The sequence below is a fragment of the Topomyia yanbarensis genome, chromosome 2, assembly GCF_030247195.1.
Source record: "Topomyia yanbarensis strain Yona2022 chromosome 2, ASM3024719v1, whole genome shotgun sequence".
NCBI lineage: Eukaryota > Metazoa > Arthropoda > Insecta > Diptera > Culicidae > Topomyia > Topomyia yanbarensis.
Window position 1 is genome coordinate 60504564 of NC_080671.1, and position 12243 is coordinate 60516806.

General features: G+C 41.1%; 1 protein-coding gene across 1 annotated transcript; it reads left to right on the plus strand.

Moving 5' to 3' along the window:
• Positions 1 to 270: 270 nt before the first annotated feature.
• On the plus strand, positions 271 to 3250 carry LOC131686189 (equilibrative nucleoside transporter 1). Its single transcript, XM_058970418.1, has 4 exons — positions 271 to 916; positions 971 to 1262; positions 1714 to 2261; positions 2319 to 3250. The coding sequence occupies exons 1-4, from the start codon at positions 611 to 613 to the stop codon at positions 2631 to 2633; spliced, it is 1461 nt and encodes a 486-aa protein (XP_058826401.1). The 5' UTR covers positions 271 to 610; the 3' UTR covers positions 2634 to 3250.
• The last annotated feature ends 8993 nt before the right edge of the window (positions 3251 to 12243 follow it).

Sequence of the window (12243 nt, forward strand, 5' to 3'; positions counted from 1 at the left end):
TTCAGCTAATGAAAACTCCACAAAATTTATTCGATTTTAGTGAAAAAAAAACTTTGCTATTGAAACACAATTTCCAGCTAGTCTAAAAAGTTTTATTTTCAAAATCATAGCTCGAAAAGGTGGTTTAATAATTTACGATGCATTTTCTGGATAAATCTGGAGAAATTTTCTGAAATCTGGATCGGACAAACATAAATCTGTATATCTGCATGACGCTTCAAAATCTGGAAGAATCCAGATAAATCTGGAAGGTTGGCACCCCTGTCTTTCACGACGTTTTATTAATCAGCTGTAAAGTAGCTCTCTTTCAGTGCTTTGTTGTTACTGTTACGAAGTGTAGTTGCATTGATAGTTATTATCGTGCTCGTGTTCTCTGTTACGTACTTACCTTCTTTTATTACTAGACGATGTTTTTGTTTTCCACCCCTTTGATATGACCTAGAATTATGTCAGCTGGTTGTTATCAGCAAACGATGATCGCCTCGATCGTTTGGAAAACTGCACCATCCAGTTAGTGAAGTGTGTTCTGCGTCATTCATATCCAGGAAGTGAAAGCAATTTTTTTCCGAATACCTAGTTTTTGGGTTTTATATCAAAAGAATTCGGCGGTATGGAATTCAGAAGTAGCAATAGCCATAGACCCCTTCTGCTGCAGCAGCAGGACGATGAGGATGATGACAGCGGAGTGTCGTTTGTTGATGATAGCACCTATGCGGGTTCCATCAATGCTGGTTCGGTGAATAACATTCCCCCGACGGCGACAGCCGGAACAAAAAGCACTACCAGAGCCAGAAGAGCAGAAGATGGCAGCCTGCGGATTGCCCCCATAGATAAGTACAACTTTACCTACGCAGTATTTTATTTGCTTGGAATGACTACGTTGCTACCGTGGAACTTTTTCGTCACTGCCGAAGAGGTAAGTTCCCATCCGATTGCACCGCCCTTATTACTAAAGTTCGCTTGTTTTCAGTACTGGCAAAACAAATTCCGCAACATATCGAGTAACGACTCGACAGTACTCACGCCGCGCCAGCTCGAGTTCCAGTCTGATCTCAGCATAGCAGCATCGGTGCCGAGCACTTTGTTTCTGGTGCTAAATGCTTGTTTTGGTCATCGCATTCCGCTTGCGATACGAATGGCCGGCTCACTCGTTATGATGTTTTTGATCTTCATCTGGACAACGGCACTTACCCAGGTCGATACGGACCAATGGCAGGATGCGTTCTTCCACATCACCCTCGTTTCGGTGGTCGTTGTTAACGGTATGTTAATTCACTATTTGATTTGATTATAAGGGACGGTCTACATTCCACAATATTTGATGCGGGTGACTCATTAAATCTTATGCACTTTATAATTCGATTTTGTATGTGAACTTGGTCTAGGTGGTTCGGAGCGAGTCTCATAAGTTAGTCATGGTAAATTGCACCAACCATGGCATGTATTGGGATTGTAGCACAGTTTTGTTTTACTTTATGTTGTTTTTATTGTGAATGTTTATCAGTTTGCAATCGCGTTGTCCTTAAAACCTATGAACATCAACTGTACATCTATTTAGTTTATGTAGTTTTTGATGTTGAAAGTTTGCAATGACTAACGAAAAAATGAAATTAGGCTCTAAAATACCGTGTCCCCAAAATCCAACACAATTTCTTGTACAAACCAGATCCTGCGTTGCAATTATAACATACTCTAACTTCTTACAAATTACAGCCTTTTCCGCCATCATGTCCGGCGCATTGTTCGGCATAGCCGGTCAGTTCACCTCCGACTACATGACGGCAGTAGTCAGCGGTCAGTCACTGGGCGGAATATTCACCGCCCTCGTTGACATTATTGCGCTTACATTCGGCGCACCACCGACGATAACGGCTTTTGTCTTCTTCATCGTTGGAACACTGATGCTGTTACTTTCCCTTGTGCTGTACATCGTAATGTCCAAAACATTATTTTTTAAATACTACATCTCATCACGGGCGTTAATGAAGAACTTGCCGGACGTGGACGAAATGTCCAGAGAGCTGCTACCGCGACAGAGTCCGACCTTTTTTGGAGTGCTCCGAAAAATATGGCTGTTTGGGTTCGCCGAATGGTTGATGTTTGTCACCACCTTGTCCATCTATCCTGCCGTGACGATCTTGGTAGGATCGCAGAATCAGAGCCATCCATGGCACGATGTGTACTTTTTGCCAGTTGTAAATTATCTACTTTTTAACACGGGTGACTACATCGGTAGAGTATGTGCTGGAATTTTCGAATGGGTAAGAATTATTTAATAATCATTTAGGTAAACTTTCTAATAATTAATCTATCTGCAGCCCTCCCAGAGACCGTTTTTGATCAGCATTCTGTCCATCGCTCGAATCGGCTTTGTACCGATCATGCTACTGTGCAACATTATTCCGCATCACAGCTTCCCAGTACTAATCCACTCGGACTACATTTTTATTGCGCTGATGGCGGGGTTCGCGCTATCAAACGGATACATTACCAACATTGCGCTGATCGGTGCACCAAAGGCTGTAGAGCAACCGGAAAAAGAGCTTGCATCCTCGATGATGGCTGCATTTTTAGGCGTTGGACTTGCATGTGGATCGACAGTTAGTTTTATGATCATTGAGATGATTAAATGAATTTTTAGTAAAGACACTCATGCATTCGACATTTAAGCGACCGTAAAGGAACGTTTAAAAGACAGAACTTGCTTCGTAACGCCCGCATTAGCTATATTAGAGTGTAAAGTAGGATTTAATGCGTAGAAAGTGGGCTAAAGTCCTTCAGCATAAGACTCGCTTAAAAAGTTTTCCCCGAAATAGTCTATAAGGATGGACCTTGAGTATAAAACCGGTTGAAGATTTAAAGTCTACTAGAATCTTTTATAAAAAGCCGGCTAAATTTATGCTGAAGGTTGTTCAACCAGCTGTGACATCGCAGAGCTCCAGTCTGTTTATATTTTAATATATTTAATGCTAGATTTACGAAGCACGGTCAGGTCTCCCGACATTTATTTTCGGTCGCTCATTTAAGGGTAAGTCAAACACTGACAGATCTGCGATATTGGTATTAAGATATTAATCAAATAGTGGGAAACAGTTATCGGTAGATATATATTAAACTTGACAAAGACTATGTTGTTCGCTCTTTGATAACTATTTTGAGTTTTAACATATTGAACTAGCCAATTGACACTAAAACAGTACCTATGTAGCTACATACATAACCAAATACATACAAAACAAAACTTCAAGAATGTACTCATTTAAATCACATGTCCCGGCGGTATTAGCATCGAAAGAATGAAAAATTCGCTGAAGAACTCGATTGATAATTTTACTCTTCGTGCATCACTGCTCCCAACCCGATAAGAATGGACTGTATTTTGCTCCAAGCGTAAATTGCATCATTTGCACAAAGGCGATGAGTCAGCATAGAATGCGCATTTGTACGTGCCCTCCTAATTGTACTGTTCGTAGTAGTAATGATCCGTATAGACATCGAAAGAAAGTAAAACAAGATTACTGGTTGACCCATTAATAGCATCTTCAGCATTATCGTTCGACACCGTATAGTATGCGCACGTGCGCTACTGATATTGAAATGTGCGGACAACGCTGGCGCGTGTGGTCAAGGTTGAAACGAATTGGGCCTCAGGAAACATAACACTCAAGTGAGAGCAAGGCTGTGAAGTATACAGATCGGAAAACTAGAAGTGGCAGGGTCATGCTTAATATCTTACGGGGTTAACTTTTGTCTTCTGTTGATGGGGTCGGACTTCTAGTTTTCCAATCTGTATACTTCACATTCTTGTTCTCACTTCAGCACTATGGTTGTAAATTTTCAAAACTTTCTACCCAGTAATTTCTAGGTAATTGAATGTCGTTAAAATGTAGACAAGATGTGAAATGTGACTACCTAATGCATAATTATTTCCAAAGGCAGAGCTTTTTTCTACCCAATCCTCGATAATCGCTATATTTAGGGCTGTCCGGAGAATCCGATTTTCTGGGCAATATCTGCAACTCTGTGAGATTTTTTAGTACTGAATTTAAAGTTTGAAAATAAAAATTTCTTTCTCCATTATCTGGGGCTATGTGTCAATTTAAATCTAAAAAATAAATGTAGTGAAACTATGTAAGGTTTGCACGCCTATAACTCTGCTGTTGGTAAACGGGACCTCTACGATGCACGTAGAGGTCCCGTTTCTGTTTACCCAGGTTACTATTATAAATGTATATGTTCTTCCGAAGTAGGACACACAGATGCTGCCTCCGCCGAAAATACACTCCCTGCTAATCATTTTTCTGCAACCGCGCAGCCAGCTAATTACCAGCCGGGACAGTTGCAAATTTATTATCAGAATGTGAGGGGACTTCGGACAAAAGATGACGAGCTGTTCGTCAATGTTGCAGATGTTGATCATAATAATTTTGTTCTGCCCGAGACATGGCTGAATGATCAAATCAACTCGATTCAACTATTTGGTACAAGGTTCGCGATCCAACAAATGCAGGGAAAACAGGGGGTAGTGGTATAATCATTGCCGTCTCTAATCGGCGCTCGTCGGAAACTCAGGTTTGAACAACCTTGGGTACACATCCGTTCTAACGACACAAATATCTGTGTAGGTGTAGTGTATATTCCCCCTGATTTCGCCGATGTTGTATAGCACCATAGCCCAATTTACTTCACATTGTATTAAAAATGTCGAAGATGGATCACAAGCAGAGTCGAAAAATGTTTTTTCATTTACCAAAATCAGGCGAAAATGACGAGACAGCGACGCTACTTTCTAAAGCATCGGAACTTTGCGAAAATGAGACAACGGCCTAGGACAAAGCATACGAGTAAGATCATTTTCATGTGTGTAGGATACGTTTTCGCTTTGAGATTGAGAGCGACATTAGTCCCTTCGATATGAAACGTAGTGCTGGGAGAACGAAAATACACTATTAACGATATTTGTTGTTCGATTTCGTGGAATTAGAAGCTAGCGATGATATTGGATGACTGAAGCACTATTGGTGTGCACATTTCCCGTTGTTACCGCGTTCTAGTTGCAGTTCTGTGATGCACATTGTTATAATTTAATTTAATAAAAATTAAAATGAGGATCAAAATTGCTGAACGAACGAACGACCGAGATTGAATTTTCGTATTTTCATAGGAAAACGAAAGTCGCTGCTTCTGCTACTCGCTTTCATAGAAGCGAAAGAAGAAGCCGGCTATGCGTTTTTGGTTTTGCTTTGTATGTATTTGGTAATGAAGGAGGCAGCAAAAAGACCAAAGTGAATTCAGTGGGTTTCATCGTTCATTGAAAGGATATGATAATTTTAAACCCTGATCACAGGTGGACACTGTATATACGAACCACTCTCTCCTACTAAAAAAGATTGAACGATTGAGCGTATTGCCTATTTTTACTAGATGGCTTAAGTCATATCTAGTAGATCGTGCTCTGTTTGTGAAACAGAGAATCAATGATTCATACAGTTTTATCAACATCTTGGGTATGCCTCAAGGAAACACCCTAGGACCTTTTCTGTTTTCGCTGTTCTTCAATGACTTTTCTCATGTGATCCTGGATATATACTTATATATGCCGACGATCTTAAATTGTTTCTTAACTTACCCAGATAATTACTGTGATAGTTGTTATCGCAATTTGCTGACACTTAGTGTATCTAATCAATTGACCTTCAGAAACCACTACTCCCGTGGTATATCAAAGGTGAATAGACGCCTCGGTGTCATTATAATACTAGCTATAGAGTTCATTGATTGATCTCATGAGCGAACGATCTATCACGGACCAGGTGTTCGCTCTTCGTCAAGTACTGCAGAAATGCCGCGAGTACAATGTACCCACACAACATTTGTTCATCGACTTCAAAGCCGCATACGACACTATCGATCGAGATCAGCTATGGCCGATTATGCACGAGTACGGATTCCCGGACAAACTGACGCGATTAGTGAAGGCGACGATGGATCGGGTGATGTGCGTAGTACGTGTCTCAGGGACGCTCTCGAGTCCCTTCGAATCACGCAGAGGGTTACGGCAAGGTGATGGTCTCTCGTGTCTGTTATTCAACATCGCGCTGGAAGGTGTAATAAGAAGAGCAGGGATCGACACGAGTGGTACGATTTTCACAAAGTCCGTTCAGCTACTTGGCTTCGCCGATGACGTTGATATTATTGCACGAAACTTTGAGAAGATGGAGGAAGCCTACATCAGACTGAAAAGAGAAGCCAAGCGCGTCGGACTTGCCATCAACACGTCGAAGACAAAGTACATGATAGGAAGAGGTTCACGAGAAGAGAATGAGAACCGCCCGCTTCGAGTTTGCATCGGTGGCGACGAAATCGAGGTGGTTGAAGAGTTCGTGTACTTGGGCCTCACTGGTGACCGCCGACAATGATACCAGCAGAGAGATTCGTAGACACATCGTGGCAGGAAATCGTGCTTACTTTGGCCTCCGCAAGACACTTCGGTCGAACAGAGTTCGCCGTCGTACGAAGTTGACCATCTACAAGACGCTGATTAGACCGGTAGTTCTCTACGGGCACGAGACCAGGACCATGCTCGTGGAGGACCAACGCGCACTTGGTGTCTTCGAACGGAAAGTGCTGCGTACCATCTACGGTGAAGTGCAGATGGAAGACGGCTCATGGAGACGGCGAATGAACCATGAGTTGCATCAGCTGTTGGGGGAGCCGCCCATCTGTCATACCGCGAAAATCGGACGACTACGGTGGGCCGGGCACGTAGCCAGAATGTCGGACAATAGCCCGGTGAAAACGGTTCTCAATTGCAATCCGACCGGTACAAGAAGACGTGGCGCGCAGCGAGCACGATGGATCGACCAGGTGGAAGACGATTTGCGAACCCTTCGCAGACTGCGTGGCTGGCGACGCGCGGCCATGGACCGAGTGGAATGGAGGAATCTTTTGTATACGGCACAGGCCACTTCGGCCTTAATCTGTTAATAAATAAATAAATCAGAGTTCATTGATCAATATTGTTTGCGAGATCTGTATTTTACGCTTGTTCGGTCTATTCTTGAGTCTTTAGCATCTATGTGGAGTCCTTCTATGAGCATTTGAAATAACTCAATTGAAGCAGTGCAAGCAAGATTCCTTTGTTTTGCTCTTTGGTCTTTGCCGTGGCGCAATCCGACGGAGCTGGCATCATACATTGATCGTTGCCGTCTGCTGGATGTGGATTTATCCAGAACCGTTTTCGTAGGAAAACTATTGACTGGCCAAATAGATGTTCCAGTTATCCTCTCTCAAATGAACATTAATAGTTCCCTTAGGAGCCTGAGAACATGGAATGCTTTGAGACCTTATCTCTTTTACCATTCGATTTAGTTCCTTGAATTCGGCAAACGTCTATATGTGCGGGTATGCGTGCGTGTCAAAGGTACATTCCCATAGACTGCAATCGAATTTCATTCAATTCCGACTTCCGGTTCCGGAGGTACGGGTTGAAGAGTGCTGTCACGCATGAAATTCCAATATAAATCGGAATCAGCATGTTATCTAAAAGATGCAAAGCTTCATAAAATGTGTTCTAAATTACTTGGATTTACAGCTTCAGCTAGACCACTATGCTATATTTCCCCCTAAGGAGAAAAATTGGGTAATCACCAAAATTTCTCACTAAGGAGAATTTGTTTTTGGTAGACGTCAAGGACACAAATCCTAACTTAATAGTCATGGGTGCGTTTCGACTTCGTCTCTTCAGAAACCGACACTAACTTTTTGTCGGAATAGATTAGCGCCAGCTTGACGCTAAAACTAAAACACACACTTTGTGTTTCAATCGAACGACTGGTAAAACGTGATATCCTGTCCGAGGAGAAGTTCTGTTTATGCCGAAAAGACATAGTGAAGCCAAAACTTCGATTGAAACACAAAGTGTGTTTTAGTTTTAGGGATTTATCTATTCCGACAAAAAGTTAGTGTCGGTTTCTGAAGAGACGAAGTTGAAACGCACCCATGACTATCATATTGCCCACTTTGAGCACCCTCGGCGGTATCGGATGCTTAGGGAAGGTGGTTAAGTTCCGGAATTGAAATCGCATATGCTTCTTAGTAATATCTGATTCGATTTTCACAAACTGCGCGGTCTTGCAAGGATGAAAACACCCCGGTAACTAAGTCAACGTTTTAGCAATCCCAAAAGTGAACCTACAAACACCCATATTCGCGTGATCACGAAACTATTACGTCCGGAATACCCTACTAGACCCTAGCAGCGTAGGTTCATGCCTTCAGTTAGACCAGTAAAAAATGACGCTCATCCGCTAGACAACACGTTTCGTGACGACATGACCGGGAACTCTAGTGATATGGAGAAACTCACTCTTTTCTAGCATCTGAGACTTACACCAAAAATTAAGTACCATACACAGTCCACGTGTGATCATCCAAGAACACACGCGAATATGCGAATAGACCAACGGTTATAAAATCGAATCTATACTTCGATGTTACATACACACTAGCACACGCGATCGAACATGTTAACGCTCAAACGCTCGAGCCTCTCGCGATGATGCACGCAATCGTGAAGTACCTGTGCCCGCAAATCTCTGAACCGTACAATGAACATCACTTTCAGAATGTGGGTGACGGGAAATTTTAGTGGGTGACATTTCCCGTCGTTTGCAATTGTAGCGAGTGATTCTGACGGGAAGCCCTTCCCAGACCCTAGTTCTACAGCTCCAGTAAACCAACCCAAAAAAAAAAACAATTCCGCATCTAGGAGAAATATAGTATAGTGAAAAAATGTGTAAAAACCTATTAACAGTAACAGATCAAAAAACCATCTTTGTTTTACTGGTTTGTGTAAAAAGATGGTTGGGTAATGTCTGGTACATTACTGGAATGTCGTGACAGCACTTGAACTGGTGATTAAAATCAAATGATATACACTGTAATCAATAATTCGCTAACCTGGGTATAGCTCCTAAAAATTGTCTTCTCAGTATACTGGGCTCCCCTGAATATATGCTTCGTTCGTTGGTACATAGCGGTAAGAGATTTCACGAATTTACGGTTCAAAATTTGCGGTTGGAATTTATCTACCTATATGAAAAAGCTATGGCCCTGGCCTTTAGTACCTTAATCTAATATGTACAGGGTCCGGCACTCGAAGTGTATTAGTGTGTTCTCGTGCACTTCTTGAGGTCTTCTCCAAGGTTAGTAAAAAATCTCCGTGACAAAGTTTCACCAAAGATGGCAGCACAGCTGAATTTCTTAAGGGATTTGATTATTATTCATTTTTCATCAATAGTAATGAAGAAAAGGAGTGTATGTACGTCACTAGCAGATTTGTAATTGTTTATTCAACCCTTTTCCGCTTATGGTGTCTGAAGAGCACCATATCTTTAACCCTTAAATGCGCAATGTTGTTTTAAAACAATATTGCAACAATCGTATCAAAATGTTCGCAGTTTTTACAAAATTTGAAAATAAATTGATTTGCGCCTTTAAGGGTTAAACATCCATAACTTCTAATTTCCACAAGATTTATTTACAAAAACACGTAAGCTTCATAACTGGGATTGTCATTTCAGCACTCACAATTCTTAGTCTAATCAGTAGAACTGAAGTTATTGTAATTGAACTGATTAGATTCCGTTGAAGTTATGCGGAAAAACCTATTTTAATCCACCTAGCGGTGCAATTGTGCCTTTCTCAATCATGAATCACGAGAATGTGTGCGTTGTTTATATTCATTAAAAGAGTTCGAGTTCTAAAATTTTGAAAAAAAAACAGCCACGGTAATATTGAACTGAAAAAAGGTGCGAAATCGGCAAAGTCCCAAAAAGTCGATTTTTACAAAAAAAAATTTTTTCGAGATAACATAAAATCTCGACGTTTCATGCATTTTAAAGATGTTTGGCATCAAAAATACGAATTCGATTTCTGAAATTTCATGGGGTCCCCCCATTGAAAAAAAAATTTGAGTTCTGGCTTATATGGGAATTTCATATGTGACCGGACGATTTAGTCTATATTTCCGGACCCATATAAGCGATCCGTACGAAATTTTATAGACATCTGTGGGGATATTATAGCTATCATTTGGAACTAAGTTTGTGAAAATCGGCCCAACCATTTCAGGGAAACTGATGTGAGTTCGTAAATTTTGAAAGATGGCCGCTTTTCCCGGGCACTTCCGGAACCGTCTATGGTGGTCAATGTAGTCAACGAAAGTTTGGTTGGCCGTCGGTGACCTAGAACAACAAATTTAAGTTGTTTGAGAGACATTTTAGCGAAATTTTTACCTTTTTTGCTTTCATCGGAGTATCGGTTTGAATCACAATTTGCTATGTGATCGCACGCCACAACCTGTAACTCCGGAACCGGAAGTCGGATCGGAATGAAATTAAATAGCCATTTACGGGGACGCAATACCTTTCATTTGAGGCCAAGTTTAGTCGAATCGGTCTAGCCATCTCCGAGAAACCGATGTGACTGTTATTCTGAATTTAGATACTTCCGCCGGGGCTTCCGGAACCGAGGATGGTGGCCAATGTGGCCAAATAGACTTTGAATGGATGTTAGTGACCTAATACTACAAATCGAAGCAGTTGTGGTCATATTTTGGAAAATTTTTCACCTTTATACATTCATTGCAGAATTTATTAAAATCGACATTTTCTGCGTGTTCGTACTTATCACCCTGTAATTCCGGAACCGGAAGTCGGATCCATTAGAAATTCAATAGCAGCCTATGGGAATGTTGCACCTTTCATTTGAGACTAAGTTTGTCAAAATCGGTTCAGCCATCTCTGAGAAAAATGAGTGACATTTTTGGTCACATACACACACACATACACACACACATACATACATACACACATACATACACACACAGACATTTGCCGAACTCGACGAACTGAATCGAATGGTATATGTCACTCGGCCCTCCGGGCCTCCGTTAAAAAGTCGGTTTTCAGAGCAATTGCAATACCTTTCTATTGAGAAAGGCAAAACCACATATCTTGACCAAAACAGGGAAAAATAATGAATTTTTGAAAACTCAATTGGCCCCCCACTGAGTCGATTGCTAGTCCCACCAGGAGTACTTGCTCCAAATTTGAAGCAAATCGGACATTTCTAGCTACCGGACCAACGTGCCTGAAGTTTGTGAGGGATTTTTCGACAATTTACATGGAGAAAACCCACTAACTCGCATTTTCGCCGCCAGGTGGCACTGTATGCATTGTATTATCACTGTAAGTGAAAATAAGAAAGATAATTGCTTTGTCTACAACTTTTTCGAAGGCTGCTAGTGAATCCGGCTTTGTTAAAAGAAGTTATTAAACTTTGAACGAAGTGATGTTTGAGTCAGTTTTGAAGGGGCCTAGCGGTGCATGGTTGTGTATCGGAACTGGATTCTCATAAACTAAACATTTTTGTGAAATAATGGTTAGATTTAGCTCAATAGTATGTTCATAAGAATTGTAGTACATAATACGATTTATGATTTGGTTAGAAAATTTTAGTACCACCTGTGACCGCATAGAGGGCGCCAACACACAAAGTTTTCATAGAAGAGAGATAGAATATCTAGATGGTTGGAAGAATTATTGCAAAATGCCTGTTCTACAACTTTGTGGAAGACACCTAATCTCTACCTCTTTCCATTGAAAAGCTAGTGTTGGCGCCCTCTATGTGGTAACATGTGAAACTAAAAGGTTCTATTCAAAGCATGAGTCGTAATAATTACTATAATTCATCTGAATATATTATTAAGCTAAACTTAACGATTATTGCACAAAAATGTGTAGTTTGTGCGAATCGGGTACTGATACACAACCATGCACTGCTAGGCCCCATGCAAAACTGACTCAGACATCAATCCGTTAAAAGTTTAATAAATTCTTTTAACAAAGCCGGATTTGCTAGCACTCTTCGACAAAGTTGTAGATAATTAAATTATCTTTCTTATTTTCAATTGCAGTGATAATACGATGCATACAGTGCCACCTAGGGGCGAAAATACGAGTTAGTGAGTTTTATCCATGTAAATTGTCGAAAAATCCCATACAAATTTCAGACACGTTGGTTCGGTAGCTAGACTTGTCCGATTTGCTTCAAATTTGGAGCAAGTACTCCTGGACTAGGAATCGATTCAGGTGTGGGTTGCAGTCATTTTTTCTTGTCACTCTAATGCAGAACTTGCGGCTCGATCAACGTTTTCTATATTACCTGTTCGTGTATTCG

Coding starts and splice junctions, on each gene's coding strand:
- LOC131686189 (XM_058970418.1), top strand. CDS start 611: ATGGAATTCAGAAGTAGCAATAGCCATAGACCCCTTCTGCTGCAGCAG. Junction 1,263..1,713: donor TTCGGTGGTCGTTGTTAACG/GTATGTTAATTC, acceptor TACAAATTACAG/CCTTTTCCGCCATCATGTCC. Junction 2,262..2,318: donor GTGCTGGAATTTTCGAATGG/GTAAGAATTATT, acceptor ATCTATCTGCAG/CCCTCCCAGAGACCGTTTTT.